This window comes from Squalius cephalus (genome assembly GCF_949319135.1).
Source record: "Squalius cephalus genome assembly, chromosome: 22".
Lineage (NCBI taxonomy): Eukaryota > Metazoa > Chordata > Actinopteri > Cypriniformes > Leuciscidae > Squalius > Squalius cephalus.
This window is the reverse complement of record NC_137143.1, coordinates 4,539,802-4,560,168: the sequence shown is the minus strand read 5'-3', so window position 1 is coordinate 4,560,168 and position 20,367 is coordinate 4,539,802. Positions and strand designations below refer to the sequence as shown.

The following is a 20,367-nucleotide window of genomic DNA, read 5'->3' as shown; positions in this document are numbered from 1 at the left end:
ATTTCAGACTGTTTATCACAAAGTTATCGTATGTGTGTAGGAGCCTTTAATGGGTTCATGTAATTTTCCTTCACACCACTAGAGGGCGCATACTGTATTTATGTTGTCAAATCGATACAGAAGGGTGCACGAAGGAGGTCAAACAAACTTTTTGACCGTGACGGACTTGAATGGATTGTTTTTGATAAGGTGCATGAAATGGACAACTCTTTTCTTTCTTTTTGTTTTGTTTTGTTTAATCTTGAAAGAAATGGACAATAAATGGATTGGAATATCCAACTTTATTTTCAAAGGTTTACTTTTTATCTGTTCAACAAACATTTGTGTTAAAACAAAGGATCTAAAAATAGGACAAACGCGCGCCTACAGTGTGGAAAAAAATGTGCAAGCTGGACATATACTTTTTTTGATGTTTTGGATGAAATCTGCTGCTAAATCGATCATTTGCAAATAAATGTTTTGTGATGCTTTTTTGAGTCCCAGTCCTCACTATGAATAAGAATCTGTCTTTGTGGTTCCCAGTAGAAAGAAAGTTATGTTTGAATGTTGGAATATATGAATATTGGAATGTTGGAATATAATATTATGACAGTTGTTGTTGTTTTTTTTCATGTGGGTGAACCTTCCCAGTGAAGATTAAAATATATAAATAGTTAACAATTTTCACATTTCAATATAGTAATTTTAGGATTGATGCACACATGGCTAATCACATACCAAGACCACATGACCTTTTCATTTGATTAAGAGATGCAGCCCCCTTCGTGATTAGATTAGTCTTTTTCTATGCTGATATCAGCTGTTTCTGATTCAACACCTCCTGAAATCATTAATCAGATCCGCACCGCAGCGTAACATCCGTCATATTTAATTATTTCATTACATGTCAATTAAAATGTCTTGTTTTAAATTCAAATACTCAGATTTAGATTTAAAAAAATGAAAAGTCCTTTGAACACACAAACAAAAATAGCTTTCACTATAGGCCATTTTTTTTTTTACCTTGCGTTCAGGTCTTAAATGTCACACACGAGCAGAAATGTGAGTCGTCTTGGCAGATGCAGGCCGTTGGGGAAAGAGCAGCAGGCAAGATCTTAAAAGGAAGGTGTGGCTGTTCTACAAATCTGACTAACAGTCGCAAATTCCCTTTAAATCCAGTCTGCTGGGAAATCGGGCCTGTTCATTGGTTGGATAAATGACATGACATACACCACTGGAGACGAGATTGACCTTTTCAGCATAAATGATGACCTCAATACAACGTGAGTCATCCACTTTGCATGTGACATGCATGCAGCCTTAATAGATTATAACAATATATCATCTATAATAAGATCATAAAAAACCCATATCAACCACCGCCGATGCTTTAACCACACTGGAGAAGAGGACCTAATACAAAACGTGCTCTGATGCGAAACCTAGCAATGCGCCTTTGTAGGCAGAATTTTTACGCATAATAGGTGCGCTTCCTCCTAAGATACTTTGTTAAGGACAAATTTTAAGGAAGCATTCCATTTATAAATCCCAGAATGCATTGTGACAAGTTTGATAGAGTGAAACAGTCAGGTTTTGGAAGTAAAACCTCCTACCTACTGTGAACTCAGAGGTTGTTAATTGCTTTTGTTGAACTTATTTATTTTATTTAATAATCATGATTAACAGCTGAATTCATGGTGAAAAACTACATTACCCATGATGCTGTACAGAAAGTTCCACCAATCATAGAGTAGCAACAAGCAAATTACGCCAAAAGAGCTCCTAGCTCCTCCCACTCCCTTGAAGCACTGTGAATGATGTAAGACTCAGTCTCCCTATGCTTTCAAACTTTTAAATACTTAAGTATTTGTGTGTGTGTATATATATATATATATATATATATATATATATATACTTCGCAACAAACTTAAATTATATTGTTTCTATAGAACAACTTTAAATTAATTATTGCATATTTTTACGTTTTTTTATTTAATTGTCATTCACAGTGCTTCATGGGATTGTAGTCTTTTTGCCCAATTTTAAAATACTTTTTTGCTTAAAATAAAACTTTGTTATGATATGATTAATCATTCCCTATGGGAAAACTGATTGGAAAAAATACTTCCGGAACCAATGCAGCTGGAAAAGTGGGTGGCGCACATGTTGTGAAAAGTGAAGCCACAGCATTTAGATCGCCCCCTCGTGGCTGGTTGCAGTATAGCTCATAAACCCCGCCCTCTCCATGTAATCGATGGAGGCACTAGCCAAAAAATAAAATAAAAAATCCAATTACACTACTCAAAGGTAGGTTTTGTCCTTTTAGTTCTTATTTTTCCAATAAGTTTGGTTTTAGTTAGTTATATTTGATGCTATAAAAGCGGGGTATAACGTGATGATTGACAGCTGTGCGGGAGTGTGGGCAGCACTTTGAGACTGCGGCTCTAACTCAGGATCACCACTGCGCAGACTCAGGATCCAAATGACATAATCGGCAACGACCGTTTCTGGGATGTTTTGGCTTCATTTTTCTATAGTGGAGACACGTCGTCCATCTTTTTTACAGTCTAGGGCGGGCACTAATGGCCTCTATAAATAAAAAAATGTATCTAATTGTGGGATGTGGGATGAAAGAAATTGATTATCTAATTGAATATTTATCCTCTACTTGTGTTTATTATGCTTTTTGAAGCACTATGCTTAGCGACATGCTAATGCAAAACTCCATTGGAATCAATTGTTAGCTAAGCGCTCCTTCGAGTGAACAGATTTTTTTCATGAAGCGTGTGAAGTTGCAGTCACTTCACTTATGAGGTTTCATTTCAGTTAGGATGAAGCCTGAAATATGAGGTTTCATTTCAGTTAGGAAGAAGCCTGAAAAGTAGGGTCTGTACCCTCTCCAACCTATCCTGTAGGGACACTCGTCCTCTTTTAGTGGTCATACTTACATTCACGATGGCCTCTTTGGTCTGTGACATATCTGATATGACCCCGTCTGTGATGATGAGGAGCACAAAATATTGCGAGCCGTCCTGGACAGCAGCTGCGTAACTTCAGAGACAAGAAAAAACAACAATACACACTTCAAGACTGCTCATTTTTCTTTCTGCTACATTCTCCTTTTCCTGGTTTTCTCAAACTCATTTCACCATGTTCTGCTTTGTTTGTTTAAATAAACCTTTGCCTCCGCCAGTTCTGAGCTAGAGCCTGAGGAGGTGTATCATGCTTCAATTTAGAAAGTCTAATTCAAATCTGCGGAAGATGGCATTTTTAATTACCACAGTGGATGCGGTGTAATCAGATGGAAAATGATTTGGTTGTGTGATGCTGTGACACGAGGGAGGGGGTGGAGATGTCTTCAGACAATTACTTTGTCTGCTTTTTCTGGAAACACACCCACTATCCTATCAAATAATGATTAAAAAATAGCTGCAGTCAGTACTGAGTCATTCTGTTATGACACCTATGCTGTGTGCTTTACAACGGGATAACAAGCTTGCTCCATGTCAGCAACTTTCTTTTGTCAGTTTTTGGACTAACACAAGCAGCGTATGGGCTCAAACCTGAGAGTTTGGCTTTCGTGGACAGACACAACCATCGTTTAGAGAATATCAGAGAGTCATTCAAGCTGAAGCCGAGGAAATCATCTCAAGTGTCTTCAAGGATATGATCCGTAGAGAAAGTGCACAGGCAAACATTTTTTCTTATTCTGATTCATGATGTGTCTGTTGTTCATATATGCCATGCACTTAAAAATCTAAACCAAGATCAATTTTGCTATTCATGCAGTAAATAACATTTGCATTGCATTCCACTAAATCTGGGCGATCTTTCATTTGTATGCAAAGTGCAAACAGGCTGACATTTTACATGACAACAACAACAACCGGAATCGCTTTTGAATTTTGAAATGACACAAGAGCGGTCAAAGCCAAGGTTAGCTAGTGGAGGAGTGCTAAATAAATATCAATTTGTGCTGTGTTTAGATGCTTTTACTCAAGACAGTAACCACATATTCAGGACTGGCGGGTACCAAATGTAATAATTTATCAATCTTAAAAACCCATGTTGTCAGGGATGAGCCTTATGCGAAGCGGTCTGACATGGCACAGCTGAACTTCGGCTGACCAGAGTTCGAGTCCCGACTCGATATAATATAAATATTAGATGAAAAACAAACTTTTAAAAACTTAAACAAAAACCTTCAGCTGACCAGAGTTCGAGTCCCGACTCGATATATTATAAATATTAGATAAATAAAACAAACTTGAAAAACTCTAACAAAAATTAGAAATGTTGCCGTGGAATTAACTGAAATAAATCAAACTAAAACTAAAAACAAATCAAAATAAATGTAAGCTATTTTTAGAAAGGTATTTCAATAGTTTTTAAAACTAGATTTTAGAACAAAAAAAGACAAAAGCACATAACAAAACTTATGCTAAACTGAAAAAAGAAGATTAAAGCTAAAAAAATAAAAAAAACTTCCTGGTCTTTCGAACCTGGCATCAAACCAATAATAACTTACTTTTGGCTACCCCAAAAAAAGGTTCATGAACACACTGACAATATAAGCTGATATTAAAAATGATTGTGTATTTTCAAGGATTTTGGAGAAACTTACCTAGCCACGTGATTTACAACAGGAGCAAAGTTAGTAGGTCCGTAAAGCTGGACGGTCTTTAGACTCTGATGGTACGCCTCCAATATCCCCTCAATACCATTACAGTAGGGATTTTCGATATTTCCATTCTGAAAGACAGGAATCAATGGTTCACGTGTGTGCCTTCATTTAAGCCAACAGCAGATCAACAGAAAACAATGCTGAGGAGAGAAAACATGGATTGTGTCAATCAATATGACAGCAGACGTTGCCAATTATAGACGTCTCCCACACAGTCTTGTCTCAGCAACATTGAACCGCTTTGAAAGCACCAGCACAACAGCATCTCACGCTCTCAAGTTTACAACCGAGAAAGTGAGAAAAACAGAAAGACATTGAGAGTCTTGCATCAAAAAAAAAACTTTTTTTAGACAAATCACAGGGAGTTTGGGACTAAAGGAAGTTGAACATGAGCTCACTCACCAGGGGGAACTCATGAGACACCCGTCCGTCGGGGGGCAGCTTGGCTCCAAACCCCAGCGCAGGGAACATCTTGTCACTGTCGTAGTCCTGGATGATTTCTCCCACTGCCTTCAGAGCCAGGGCGTAGGCGTTCATCTGGTAGGGGTTCATGTAATGGAGAGACGTGGACTGGGATGGGTTACCTGGAAATTAAACAGCAAACAAAAAGATATTTAGTACTACAAACATATTAGAAAAACAAATTGAAAGCATTTTTCAAGAGTGTGAAAAATTCATAATACTCTTCATATTCAAATGTCAACACAAACAAAACGCATAAATTCAGGATGGCTGATATGGCAATGGAAATGATGATAGTAAATAAGCTTATATATTTCATTAAATAATTAAAGCTATTGCTAAACAGTTTAATCATAACAACTAGTTTAGGTATGTTAATGGCTATGACAATGTTAATTGTATTTGGACTAGATTTGCAGAGCAAGAATAGACTTGCTGCTGCCAATATACACACAGACACGTTGCTGTGAGCATGTAAGGTGTGTTGCTGCTGTATAAATAAGTATACATAAATCCCATAGCAGATCTAGACAGGTGGAGCTGAGGGAGGTGGAGGTTTTCATTGCAGGACCTGCTTACAGCGAACACTGAACAATACTATGTAAATGTTAAAGGGATAGTTCACCCAAAAACGAAAATTACCCCATGATTTACTCACCCTCAAGCATTCCTAGGTGTATGACCTTTTTCTTTCAGACGAATATAATCGGAGTTTATTAAAAAATGTCCTGGCTCTTCCAAGCTTTATAATGGCAGTGAATGGAGGATGAGATTTTGAAGCCCAAAAAAGTGCATCCATCCATGATACAAGTACGACTCGACTCCAAGGGGGTTAATAAAGGCCTTATGAAGTGAAGTGATGCATTTGTGTTAGAAAAATATCCATATTTATAACTTTATCAACTAAAATAACTAGCTTCCAACAGACGGCCGTACGCATCGAGTTACAGCGAAAGAGTAACACTTGACCTGACGCACAACGTAATGACGAACGCGGAAGCGCAGAGGATCGAGCAAAAAAAACACCAGTCATGAATTAGAAGTCTAAAACGACAATTTTTAAAGAGAAATGTCGGAAGAGCTTGAGTTTGTCGCCCAGCTCTGTTTGTTTGTTCAAAGCTTACGCTACTCCTACATCCTACGTCATACATTGCATCAAGTGTTACTCTTGTGGCGGAAGTCGACTTGCGTAGGCCGTCTGCCGGAAGCTAGTTATTTTAGTTGATAAATACAGATATTTTTCTTATACAAACGCATCGCTTCGCTTCAGAAGGCCTTTATTAACCCGCCAGAGCCGTACGGATTTACTTTTATCATGGATGGATGCACTTTTTTGGGCTTCAAAATCTCATCCTCCATTCACTGCCATTATAAAGCTTGGAAGAGCCAGGACATTTTTTTTTATATAACTCCGATTGTATTCATCTGAAAGAAGAATGTCATATACACCTAGAAAGGCTTGAGGGTGAGTAAATCATGGGGTAATTTACATTTTTGGGTGAACTAACCCTTTAAGCAAGCAAAAATGTTGAGGCTAAGCTTTTGCATTGTAGTAAGTGATGTGATTGCTAGCAGATGGCATGTAAAGGGCCTATCAGCCTGCTCCATCCAGAGGTTCATTTAATTACCAGAGTAATTAAAAATGTATAATTTTATCCAATATTGTTGTTTTCTGTGTATTTTTATGCTTATTAGAGTATCGCGCAGTAAATTAAAGAACATAGACGCAGCGAATCATTTCCATAATGACCAACGCAATCTACAGCAGCGCAAATTAGTGTCTAGTTTAAGATTTTTTGGGCGTTAAATAATGGCACAAATACAAGGAAACTGACTAGCGCAAATCACACTGCATGATTAATTTAAATATTCTCCTCCCAAAAATATTGCGTCTGAAAGGGAAACTCCTACAAATGCATATGCAATAAGATCAGCCGCAAAAATAACCCTGTCCACGCATTTTCAGCACTGATTTTTCACTGCGTGTCTTTAGTAAATCCAAGAGGGTTTGCGCTGGCTCAAGCTGTTAGTCAATCTGGCTGACTCATGGTGTTAGAAGGCAAGACCTATGTAGGCATCAATGCAGCTCATTAGGTTTTGTAACAGAGCAACTGTGTCCACCGTAGAAAGTCATGAAGTATATTTAAGAAACACAAATGAGTGCTGCAATTCTGTTGTCAAGCTATTGATGTTGTTCAGGGCTTGGAACAGTTGGGATCCGAACAGTTGTTGAGCGACGGCTGCACTGTAACTAAACTAACTTTACAATTCAGCTCTCTTGCACTTCAGGCACCCAGCCACCTTCAATAAATCTCTCAAAAGAGATTTCCATCGTCTCGCTACACTGTTCTCAACAAATCTAGTTAATTTGCTAAATAATTCAAAGTTGTTTGGAAGCACTTACTTGTGAATGAACAGTAATTATTTGCATATACACTCCCAGCAAGTGCGGTCTCGAAAACAACAGGGAAACGCATTCACCGCCGGCTTGTGTAGCTGGGCCATTTTAGACAGTTTTATTCAACCGCTCACCTCTCAGCACGACTTGAACCCTTCCACGACTCTCCGTTCTGCCCCACAGCACAGGGTGCCGCAAACTGACCACTAATGGGAGCGTATTGAGCGACACAAGCAGGCCAACGATTGGGTTTGGATCGCCCAACCTTTTAAGAGGTCACATACCGTTCTCTCCACTTAATTGCTTACCATTAGAGGCGGTGAAATCAATGGCCACTGTGAAATTGATCTGGGTCCTGGGAAAAGAGGCAGAAATGAGAAAACAAGAGTAAGCAAAAATGCTCTCTGCAGTGATTTAGTATCTTCTGTAGAGACAGGTACATATGTCTGTGTGTGGTGTGTGAATGAGTCTGATGTGTGTAGTCAACCCCAGCTGCACGCTCTAATTGGGATAAACGGGAAGAGCCATTACTTTGAGCCCACATTACAAGTTTTACTGTGCTCAACAGCAGGGTAATGCAGTCTCCACATATCCATCTGGATCCCTTCACATGGTGTTTCCTTCAGCCCTGGCTTCCCACCGGCCACAAACACACCATGTGCGGCATGTAAGCTAAATGAGTCCCATTGGAACCTTTAAGGATGACATGCTTCCTGACAGAAGATGCGGCGAATAGAGAGAGTTAACTTTGAGCTACGGTAATTAGCCGAGGCTAACATGTTGGACTTTAAAGGCTTATCATTTAATAAATGCATGTCCAGTTGACCAGACATAATCTATTTGTAATGTTTTGGTTTTGGTTTCATGTTCATGTTTCCTGGTTTGACATGTGCTCCCCTTTGTCATGTGATTCCCTTGTGTCATGTGATCATGTCATGTGCTTCCCAAGTCTCATGTGTTATGTTGTCATTAGGCTTGTTCGACTTGAACCGGCGCTGCACAGGCCGATCAGTTTTTGACATCAAAGTACCGCGAGAGCGATTAGAGAGCAGACGGCTCCATATGCTTTTGAATCGCTCTCGCGGAACTTTGATGTCAAAAACTGATCGGCCTGTGCAGCGCCGGTTCAAGTCGAACAAGCCTAGTGGTTTATTGTCTTGATTGTTCACAGGTGTCTTTAATCATCAGTCCTTGTGTATTTAAGCCCTCATGTTTGCCATGTTACTTCGTCTAGTATTGTCCCTGTAACCACTGTTGGTGAGTGTTGTGTCAAGTCGTCGTGTGTCGTGTCAAGTCAAGTCAAGTCAAGTCAAGTTGTGTCGTGTCGAGTCGTGTCGTGTCGTGTCGTGTCCAGTCGTGTCAAGTCAAGTCAAGTCAAGTCAAGTCAAGTCAAGTCAAGTCAAGTCAAGTCAAGTCGTGTCAAGTCAAGTCGTGTCGTGTCCAGTCGTGTCGTGTCAAGTCAAGTCATGTCAAGTCGTGCCGTGTCGTGTCGTGTCGTGTCCAGTCGTGTCGAGTCAAGTCAAGTCGTGTCCAGTCAAGTCGTGTCGTGTCCAGTCAAGTCGTGTCAAGTCAAGTCAAGTCGTGTCAAGTCAAGTCGTGTCGTGTCCAGTCGAGTCGTGTCAAGTCAAGTCATGTCAAGTCGTGCCGTGTCGTGTCGTGTCCAGTCGTGTCGAGTCAAGTCAAGTCGTGTCCAGTCAAGTCGTGTCGTGTCAAGTCGTGTCCAGTCAAGTCGTGTCGTGTCCAGTCAAGTCGTGTCGTGTCCAGTCAAGTCGTGTCAAGTCGTGTCGAGTCGTGTTGAGTCGTGTCAAGTCAAGTCAAGTCGTTAATTTTGTATATGTTCACGTTGGAAGTTAATAAATACTGCACTTGCGTTCTATCAAGCTCGCCTTCAGTGGAATTCTTACACTATTATTGTAAAATTTGTTTTATAAAATCCCCTGCTGTATATTAACATACTGCAACATTAGCATATCACAGATATGTTTAAGGCCAAGTAATTAAAATGACAGAGCACTTAAAAAGGAAATAATAATAATAATAATTGTATAATAATAATAGCTTGCCAACAGCAAGATATCAGACAGCATTCAACCGCTCTCACCAAAAAGTCAGTGGCCCATTAGGGATTCAGTCGGTCGGAAGAAAAATAAATTGATAAAACATAATGGAAAGCAGAGAAAATTACATTAACCTTTAGAATCCCAGGCTAATACATGACTCATGCCCCTGTGTAGCCTGGAGAGTAATTATCCTCTTTATTAATTCATTAAAAGCCGTTTACTCTCGGGGGCCAGCGTATGCGTCAAAAAACAGTTTGGGAATCAAGGTGACCGAAGCCGTGATTAGAAAATAAGATCTTCTAAACTAAAGCAATTCCTGAGGATCACGTTATCGAATTTATCTTTGATTAAGACTGTTTAATTATACATTTATGAAGAAAATGAAACTGAGGAATTTTCATTTTGATTTCCACTTGTTCATTCTTTAATGTGCCATTCCAAATCAGAGCAAATCCTGAGCTAGTTTGAGCAGTGCTGTTGTTCTGCCAGCCGTTTCAGCCTGTGGCACTGGGGCATTTCCACGGCACAGAAACCTAATAGGCTGTAAAAAGGATCCCCTGCATTAGGGGTTAGTGTAATGCAGTGCAGCAGAGTCTCTTGGGATGGGGTAAACAGAAGGACAAGAAGAATCGATTTTCAGAGACGTGCATGTCACTATGTGTCTCCCTCTCATTTGTCAGGTGCAGTGCTGTGGGAGGCAGGGAAGCCCTGCATAAAAACACACACATGAAAACACCTTCATCTAATGGAAGAGGCTGGACCGCACAGCACAGATGATGCTGTCTCTACGTAGTATAATCCATTAAGGCCCGATATATCCCTAGTTAAAAAGAACTATACCAAAATCTATTTAAAATGCATTTATTTCATACTAAGTATACTTCAAATCCATTGGCATTTCACTTAAAAGTTAAATGATATAAAATTATAATTAAACTTTATTTGGAGTATTTCTTTATTGCACATTTCTTAATATCATGCCTAAAATGTGTTTTAATATCACTATTAATAAGGATTGTATGATCTTTGTATAATATCGGTCTTTAAATGCAAGATATTTAAAGTGTGCCAAAAGTATACTTGCAATAGTTCCACTTTAGCACAATCATAAATACTTAAGTATATTTTTAGTTGGACTTCAGCACTATTTCCCCACAATTAAAGTGCATTAAGTACAAAATTAGCTTTCAATTTAGCAGACTTTAAGTTTAGTATACCGAAAGTACAATTGCAGGGTATTTTATTAAAGCACGTAAATATGTAAATGTATTTGTAGTATACTTATCACAAAATAAATGTATACCTTTGAGTGTATTTACTTTTCCACTTGGGACATCAAGCTAAATCAAAGAACGAACTAGTGTGGTGTCATTTTGAACAAAATCAGGCAAAAACGTTTGTTTGGTGTTCGTTTCGAGAGTTTGAAACGCCTTGCCAAACCAAACTTTATGGAAAAACAAATCTCATTTCTGCCTGAAGTTAGTTCAGGCAAGAATTAAAAACAAATTAAATTAGTACTCAATTTAAGCTTGTAGAATTTAAAGCGTAAATATTAACGTTATAAAATTAAGTTAAACTTACTCAACTTTCTGATACTGGTGTTCCCATCATGCACTAAATAATTAATAAGGTTGCATTTTTTACAGTTTCCCAGCTGGATTTACACTGTTTTATCATTGCCTTTGTTGTTAGGTTTAGTAACTTGCTGTTTTGTGACATCTGGAATTTTTGCGACATCATTTTCTACTCAAAATGACACAATCATACTAAAAAAATTATCTAACGAATGTTACTGTTATTTTGTATTGTGGTCTCGATGTTCGGGTGGGTACCACATTGCTTCTATTATGCAGATCTGTTATATCTAATGTATTATTTACTTAGATGTTCTAAGTAAAGCACACTTTAAAAGCGTGGTTTAATTCAGTGATATATTGTCTGAGAAAAATTTACTTGAAACAGAGTTTTGCAAAGTAAACTTCAACTAAGTATAAATTACTCAACAAACTTTAACTGGCAAGGTTAAAGTTACTTATTTTCTTTGTTAATTGTACTTTAAAGTGATAGTTCACCCAAAAATGAAAATTCTGTCAGTAATTACTCACCCTCATGTTGTTCCAACCCCGTAAGACCTTCGTTCATCTTCGGAACACAAATTAAGATATTTTTGATTAAATCTGAGAGTTGTCTAACTCCTCCATAGGCTTCTAAGGGACTGAAACTTGCTGGCCCAGAAAATGTATTAAAGACATCGTTAATATAGTCCAAGTGACTCCAGTGGCTCGATCTTAAGTTTATAAAGCGACAAGAATACTTTTTGTGCGCAAAAACAAACAAAAATAACGACTTTATTCCACTTTTCATTTCCTTCTCTCTGGGCCTCTGGTCTTTTCATGTAGTGTTTAAGCGTAGCGCGTCTGTGTTGTACGTCACCACGTATCACACATGACCAGCGTCGGCCAATAGTGAGCCTACGTGGTGACGTGGAACAACATGAGGGTGAGTAATTACTGACAGAATTTTCATTTTTGGGTGAACTATCCCTTTAAGCAGATTTTACTGTATTCAATATGTAAAAGGAAAAATGTTACTTTTTCAGTGTGTGCAAACATATCCACATTGCTATGATCAGATGCTTTCTTAACTACTGTTTTCTCACCCCTGTCGTTATTGTTGTGTTTATTTTGTTCCTGAAACAAAAGCATACAGCACATATTTACACATTCATCTAGACGTCACTCTCAGCAGCAGAAAGAACAGACTTTCACCCTGGGCAGCACAATCTCATCCGCCTTAATAGAAATGTCAAAGCTGGTCCTATACGTGGGATGCACAAGCTGGCTGGAGACTCGGAGCACATTATAACAGGTTATCTGCCACTCAGCCATAAGTACTTCCATGCAGGTAAAGGTCAGCGCTTAATCAGAACACACACTCACCGCAATGAAGGCGGAGCTCAGCATAGCGCATACGTTCTTCATTGGCAAGGGCCAAAAAAATTAAATAATTATTCGTAGGTTACTGGGTTTTTAAAATATTTATCTTTTTAAGCTTGGCTGCACTCAAAGAACATTTTTAATCAGTGTGTCCTGTTTTCCAGTAAAAATCATATTGTGAATAAAAATATAATGGCATTTTAAACAAGATACATATATCTGAGAATCAGAAGAAAAAAAAATCTTACCTCACTGGCATATTGTTTTCTCTTGATTTAAGCTTACTTTTTCCTGAATTATAGTACGTGTTCATTAAATTAATAGAAAATGACAGTAAATATGTTCTTAATGTTACAAACATTTTCTATTTCTAATAAATGCTGTTCTTTCGACCTTTCTATTTATCCAAGAATCATTAGGATAAAAATTAGATTACGGTTTTCACAAAAATATGAAGCAGCACAACTGTTTTCAACATTGATAATAATCAGAAATGTTTCTTGAGCATCAAATCATCATATTAGAATGATTTCTGAAGGATCATGTGACACTTAAGTAATGATGCTGAAAACTCAGCTTTGCCATCATAGGAATAAATTACATTTTAAAATATATTCAGATAGAAAATAGTCATGCTTCCCTTTGTATTCAATTTGTTTATCAAATAATGCAGCCTTGTTCTTGGACTTCTTTTAAAATCATTAAAAAATATTATACCGCCCCTGAACTTTTGAATGGTAGTGTGTGTGTGTGTGTGTGTATATATATTTCGATACTTCTTGCATGTTTCGTGACTCTTTCAAAGTGAAATGTCCAGTGAGTGGCACTAAAAGTGAGTTCAGTTTTATCCGAAAACAAATAAACGTGGATCTGGCAACGTTTCATTTCAGCGTTTGTTGTAATGCTGAAATGTTTTCAAATTTTTCTTCATTAAAATTCTATTTTAAGATTGTTCCAATGTTTTCTAATAAAAAAAATGGCAAAATACTGATGTAGCAACCTATTATTTGCAGTGTGCAGAACATTTTCATGATTATAATAGATTTTCCTCAGCAGACCGAGTGCTGTCTGGTCATTTCATCGAGTGATGGCGAGGTCCTAGACTTTGATTGGCTCTCTCCTCAGCAGCTCGGGTCTGATGTGCTTCAATTCTCCCCGTCTTCCACCCATCGTCTCTATTGCTGTTCTCGACTCAGTCACTCAGGGAGTAATATTTGTCAATAATGCAGAGGGCTCTTCTTCTAAGTGGCAATTTCCTGTTTTCATTTAGGTGAGGGCTTAATCAATTTAAGGTCTGTCAGAGCACTAAACAATCCCACATGCTGCGTGCGCTCTGAAACACAATGTTGCAGCTCCATGAATACACATGCGCACACAAATGCGCCCACGCACGCTGTTGTTTTCTCCAGATTTCAGTGCATTGTCTTCATGTGAGCGTGAACCTGCGGGCGGTCTCTCGGTGTTGACACAACCCAGCGGCAGTAAACCCTCTAACTCTATCAGGGCAGTCAGTCGAAACTGACAGGGATTCACCTAAATGTCACTTTACATTAGCCTCAAAACGTCTGCCCCACTCTTCGTCAGCTCACGGTCATATTTCACTACTGACTGCAGTGGCTTTTATACAGTAAACCCCAGGAGAAGATCTACTGGTCCCGTAATTCAATCAACATGAAACAAAACATTTCGTGACCATCAGCTCTGAATCCAGATGACAGAAGAAGATGGCCACGCTTACACATTCCTTCAGTCGGATACTATCTTAATGTGTGCACTTCCCTCTAAAAAAAAGAGTCAATTTTCACTGTTCTTTGGGGTGAATAAAAGGAAAATCAAAGCATAGACTGTTTGGCATATGGTGTGAAAGGAGAACATTATAAAGTACAATGTGCACTAGTGACAGTCAAAGTTGCAGCTAAAATGAACACTAGTACAGTACAACAAACGCTGAAATGAAACGTTGCCAGATCCACGTTTATTTGTTTCGGATAAAACTGAACACACTTTTAGCGCCACTCACTGGACATTTCACTTTGAAAGAGTCATGAAACATGCAAGAAGCATCACAATATCATATTACAGAAATGATGACACAGACATAATGGGTTGAAATGTCTTGAATTTCACGAAAATTTCAGGGGTAGTTAGTCGTTAAGATTAGAAACTATGAGAGGATTAAGTTTGTTCTAGGACCAACAAAATATTGATAAAGGAACATATCCTACTTGATGAAATCATACCGTGCAGGGTGTGTTTCCCGTACAACGACGTAACTCACTGATTAACTACTATAGTGCGATGCATCGTTGAAGAAATCAACTAGCTAGTCACGACTGTTTCTCGAAACCGTATTGTCACACACATGGTGGAGTAATAACTTCTATTAATGAATTCATTTGAGATTGAATTAATTTATGCGATAAATTACATGCATGTCATCTGAAGAATAATTCTAATTTTTCTCAGTTATTTTGCTTTATTTCCAGATTCAATCATAGGCTCGTTTTAACGCACTAGAGCACGTTCACACATGTGCACTCTTTAAAAACGACACTTTAAATCTCTTGACAAACTAAAAGACGTAAATGGCATTTGTATGTATTCTAAATAAAACATATAGATAGTACTGAATGTCAGCTTGCTTATTTGGCTCAAGATAAGGGTTTATTGAGTCCACATGTCATGCAAACAAGAAACTGCTTTTAACCACAGGTCGAGAGCTGTCGTTCCAAACACACACCTTTGCGATGCTGTTTGCGATTGGTCGTTGGAATGATGTTTTTGGGAAACACCGACTCGTTGAACTATCCTTTTGGGAAACGCATCCCAGATTAGCTATTACATGTTTGCTGTATGTAACAAGCAGAAGTTATCCTAACATTGGTCTTTTGCTGAAACACTATGTTCAAGGTTGAAATTTGAGAATGTGTGAGATTTCTGGCTGTGTGAACGATAACATATCTAACATATCTGAGCCAGTGCTTAGAATAACCCTCCACAATCTCAGATATATTAACCACACAATCTTCAAGGTCGAGAGGCATATCTCAGATATAAATCTGATTTTGATGGAACGTGTGGTGTTCAGTCAAACAGCCTTGGAGGGCTTTGCGCAGATTGATGCTAAGAGATGACCCTGTCCTTTTTTGTGAAACACCAGATATTGAAGAGAACAGCCAATCTCTGCATACTCCAGTGTAGTGATCACTGTCCTCAGATCAAGCCCTTCAATTCAAATGATCCTTTCTAAGATGCACAAAAACGTTTTAACCTTGCTTAAGAGGGTCCTGTTCAGCCTCTGTGATCTTAGGATCTTGTCTTCTAAACTTAAAGCATTAAATTATCATGAATAATATGCATGAATAATTGGTAGTTGACACATTAGGTCTGTGATCTCTTTTTTTAAACAACATCAAGAACTGAGATTAAATTTACATAGTAAGAATGTAGCGTCATATTTTGTATTATTGTGTGCTTAGTAAAAAATAATTAAATAATATAAAAGCAAGGTTACATTACCCTGGTAATCCAGAGTACTCGCGAGAGCACAAGTTGAATTTGCTCAGCGAGTTTACTCTGGTGTCGAGTAATGATGCTCATTAAATATGCCCTTGTATCCGAGCTGCACCAATCACATCGGGTTATCTGATATAGGCGGGCCAGAGGCGAGCTAAAGATGACGACAGCGCTGTGACGTCCAAGTCATTAGTAAACATTGCAAGATGGCTATGGATGAACACCAGTTGTTTGAAACGGCTTTGGCCGCTACAATGAACGAGTTAGACTTGGCTTTTTATCTAAAACAGGAACAGAAGACGGCGCTCGAATTGTTCCTTTGCAAGAAAGGCGTTTTTGCTGTTTTGCCGACCGGATACAGCAAGAGTCTAATCTACCAGTTAGCTCCGCTGGTAGCTAAGCGTATGGGGCTTGTTGTGATTGGTCGTAGTGTTATCCAATTGCGTGCAGTGAGATTTTCAAAGGCATGCTTGGTGCCGCCCCTCGAGCTGGCCGATTTTCATTAGTCGACGCCAGACCATTAATCTTTAGGATTTCCAGGCTAAGATTACATCGTGTTACCTTGTAAGATACATTGTTACAGTTTTCATGTCAAACACAACTATACAAAAAAGCTTTTTTTTGCATTTATTTTTGGCCATATGACAGAGATCTGATATTTTATTTGTCGTATTTCTGTTTTGCATAAAACTCCAGAATATTTGGTACATCCTATACTGTGTTCTAAAATGATCAGATATTAACTTTTGCATGGATTTTATTGAAAAGAGCTTAGGCTCATGTAACCAGCCTATTTTTGCAATGTTTGACGGTGTGCTGTGAAACGTTGAGGGACCATCGTAGTGGTTTTGTGCACTTGAACGTCACGGCAACATACTACACCAAGTACCTCACACGGGAAACATTTAACGTAACGCGTAAATGCGCGCAACTAACACAGATCAAGCAAGCTAGTATTCATAGGCCACGAAGTGTTGGCGAAATAACGCATTAGTGGACCGGAGGGAATAATATGGAATTTTTTCCAGAAAACTTCTCGCACAAAATAAATTCAAGCACTTTCAAGGACCCGTATCTATGTATGTGTATTTTCTAAAAACTTCCAGAGCCTTGATTTTTTTTTTTTTTTTTCAGATTCACAAACTTTCAAGGATTTCAAGGACCCGTAGGAACCCTGAGTTATAATTATAATAAAATATAAAAAATAAAAATAAATAAAATAAAACAATATAACTTGTTTTTGCTTGTTTGAAATAAAGCTGAAAAATAAAAAAAGCTAGAAAAAACTAAAACTGAAATAAAGATACATTAAAGTAAAATAAAATTGTTTAAAAAAGTAATAACAGTGAACATTTTTAATGAGAATATAAAAATATAAAAACTGAAAATATAAAAATAAAAGGCAATACAAAATATTAATAAATCCTATAATAGAATATAAATAGTATTAAAATAATTAGTCATTGTAACAGCAAGAAATCTATGTGTAATTGTAAAGTCATGTGACCCACCCTGCGATTGAATCTTCAGTAATAGGTGTGATTTGTTCTTCTCTACTCACCCTCCTTTGATGTAATCAAGGAAAGTAGACTCTGACTCCACTGAGAAGGACAGCAGTGTCACCTGCATCCAAAACACATCAAAACACACAACTGAATCTACAACAAAACACACACGACAAACATATGCAGATGATGTCATTCTGTCATGTCAGAAACTGTCCTAATACACCTTGTTTGAGGTGGTGTGAACGAGGCAGTGATTGAATGCGGGCGATGTGTGTGTCAGACGTTCTCAGGCTGATCTCATAATATCGAGCAATAAGACAATTCTGGCACAGCCATCAATCAAAGCATGATGCTCATATCAAATTATCTACAAATTCCTGCTTTCATATTCACTTCCACGATCTCTCTCCACCCACACTCCCTTTCTCTTACACACACATATTCAGATATTTACAGCGGTGTGTGCCATTTGGTTTAATACGTGCGTCTTGACTGAGCGTCAACCTCCACTATATGTTGATTACAATGAGCCAAACACACAAGCGCTTAAACACCACAGACCCGTCGAAGGAAAACAAAGCAAAGCTCTCCTGTTTTTTGCACTTGTCTTAATTAGCACGGGTTTAAAAGGGATCCTCATTAATGCAGGAAGACATTTGAAAACTACTGGGAATGTCTTTGCTTTTCCCATCACATTATTGAACCGGCGTAATTAAAGGCTCTGTCTGTGTGTGCATACATGTGTGTGTGAGCGTATGCTGTGATACACATGCACATACACACTCACATGTTAGTAAGCTAATCTCTGAAAGCCACCACTCACCGTGCCCGAATTGACATATTTCTTCTTCTTCATCTTCTTCTTTGGATTCACCACCTAAGAGCCATTGAAAAAAACAAAAAAACAGAAATCAAAATAAGCTTCTACAGATGGTAGATGTGGAGAACGCAAAAAAATAAAGTCTTCACATTGAATCCTCCAGTTTTCAGCACTAAAAAAGAAGATATTTGGAAAGATTTCTCAGTGTCAGTGTTGTTTTGGACCCCACTGACAGTGAAACATTCGGTAACACTTTCTATGAAGTCCATGCTTATAATGAATTATAGCCCCATTTATGCTTATTTATAAATAAGTATTATTCTATATTTATAAAGACTCATTAAGATCTATACTGTATTATAACAACAGTTACTTTTATCTTATTTGTTTTTATAATTACTTATAAGTAATGTGCCTGCTTTTTCAATGTACATGCTCATGATCCATTGTACTGACTTATAAATGGTCAAATGATAAAATAGATCCAGAGACACTTGTTTGCTGTACCAGTTAGTTATCGATGATGTCTTTAATGGCTAATGTTTGCATTAGAGGTCATGAATGGTAATTTTGTTCAAATCTATATCCCTCAGCCATATTAATGACATTATACTTTAAAAATATTTTTGCAGTGTTTTGCTAGTATGCAACATTAAACAAGTTTTTTCCCCCCCAACTGTTTGTATAAATGATTTCTGATTTTTATTTATTTTTATTATTGTTCATTAGTTACATTTAAAAATAAACTTAAAATGTATAATTAGCGCATCTTCATGATTTCTTAACATTTGCTTTAGGAAAATTGCATCTTTTGTTTTCACTTTACTTAAAGCCATCAATGACGTATTTATGGAGGTTAGTAACTATTATCACTAACATTAAGTATTTATTAGAACACAACATGGCTATTAATAACAATATATTCACTTATTTGACAGAAATACATCTGAATTACTAAAAAGTCATTGTAACTATAAATATAATAACATTATAGCAATGCAGGTTGCGTCTTTATAAATACATTCATGGAACCATACGACTGATTAATTAATACTTAATCAGTGTATAATGGATTATGAGCATGCACATTAAAAAAGCAAAACATGTAGATAAATGTAACCATAACTCTTCTTATAATGCAGTATAGGTCTTAATGAGTCTTTATAATATATTTATAGTAATACTTACTCATAAATAAGTATAAATGGACCTCATAGAAAGAACCCTTCACAGAAAGTGTTACCAAACATTCTTTAAAATAGATCTCATTTTGTGTTTCACAGAATAAAGGGTGAATAAATGATGACAGAATGTAGGTGAACTATCTCTTTAAGAAGAAATTGAGCAATCAAATTAAGAACATAATGAGTAAAATATAATACATAATACAATTTGAGAGCTATATACAGACCCTTTCCAAAAAATTTGAATATCATGGAAAAGTTTATTTATTTCCATAATTCCATACAAGACATTAAACTTCCACAGATTATAGATTCAGGGCCCACAACTTAAACGATTTCAAGTATTTAGTTGTTTATTTGTACATAATTTGGGCTTCCAGCTCATAAAACCCACGAAAACAGGATTTCAAAAAATTAGAATATTACATGAAATCACACAGTAATTACACAGTAATCCCATGGTCATTGAACCAGGTTTTGGTTATTTTGGCAGTGTGGGCAGGTGCAAATCCTGCTGGAAAATGAAGTCAGCATCTCCATAAAGCTTGTCTGCTGAAGGAAGAATGAAGTGCTCTGGAAATGTCCTGGTAGACGGCTGCGTTGAGTGGACAGCACAGTGGACCAACACCAGCCGATGACATGGCTCCCCAAACCAACACAGACTGTGGAAACTTCACACTGGACTTCAAGCATCTTGGATTGTGTGCCTCTCCATTCTTCCTCCAGACTCTGGGACCTTGGTTTCCAAATGAGATGCAAAATTTGCTCTCATCAGAAAAGAGGACTTTGGTCCACTGTGCTTTATTAAATCCAGAGTCAA

At 37.6% G+C, this 20,367-nt stretch overlaps 1 protein-coding gene across 2 annotated transcripts in view; it reads right to left on the bottom strand.

The window, feature by feature from the left end:
* cpne5b (copine Vb) overlaps positions 1-20,367 on the bottom strand; it is a 185,775-nt gene that overhangs the window by 21,806 nt on the left and 143,602 nt on the right. For both annotated transcript variants that reach the window (XM_079857317.1, XM_079857316.1), the window contains 6 exons: positions 18,367-18,420; positions 17,597-17,658; positions 7,832-7,878; positions 5,066-5,247; positions 4,604-4,731; positions 2,928-3,030 (listed from right to left, as the gene is read on the bottom strand). In XM_079857317.1, the coding sequence (XP_079713443.1) occupies positions 2,928-3,030; positions 4,604-4,731; positions 5,066-5,247; positions 7,832-7,878; positions 17,597-17,658; positions 18,367-18,420 (576 nt within the window). The remainder of the gene's footprint in view (positions 1-2,927; positions 3,031-4,603; positions 4,732-5,065; positions 5,248-7,831; positions 7,879-17,596; positions 17,659-18,366; positions 18,421-20,367) is intronic.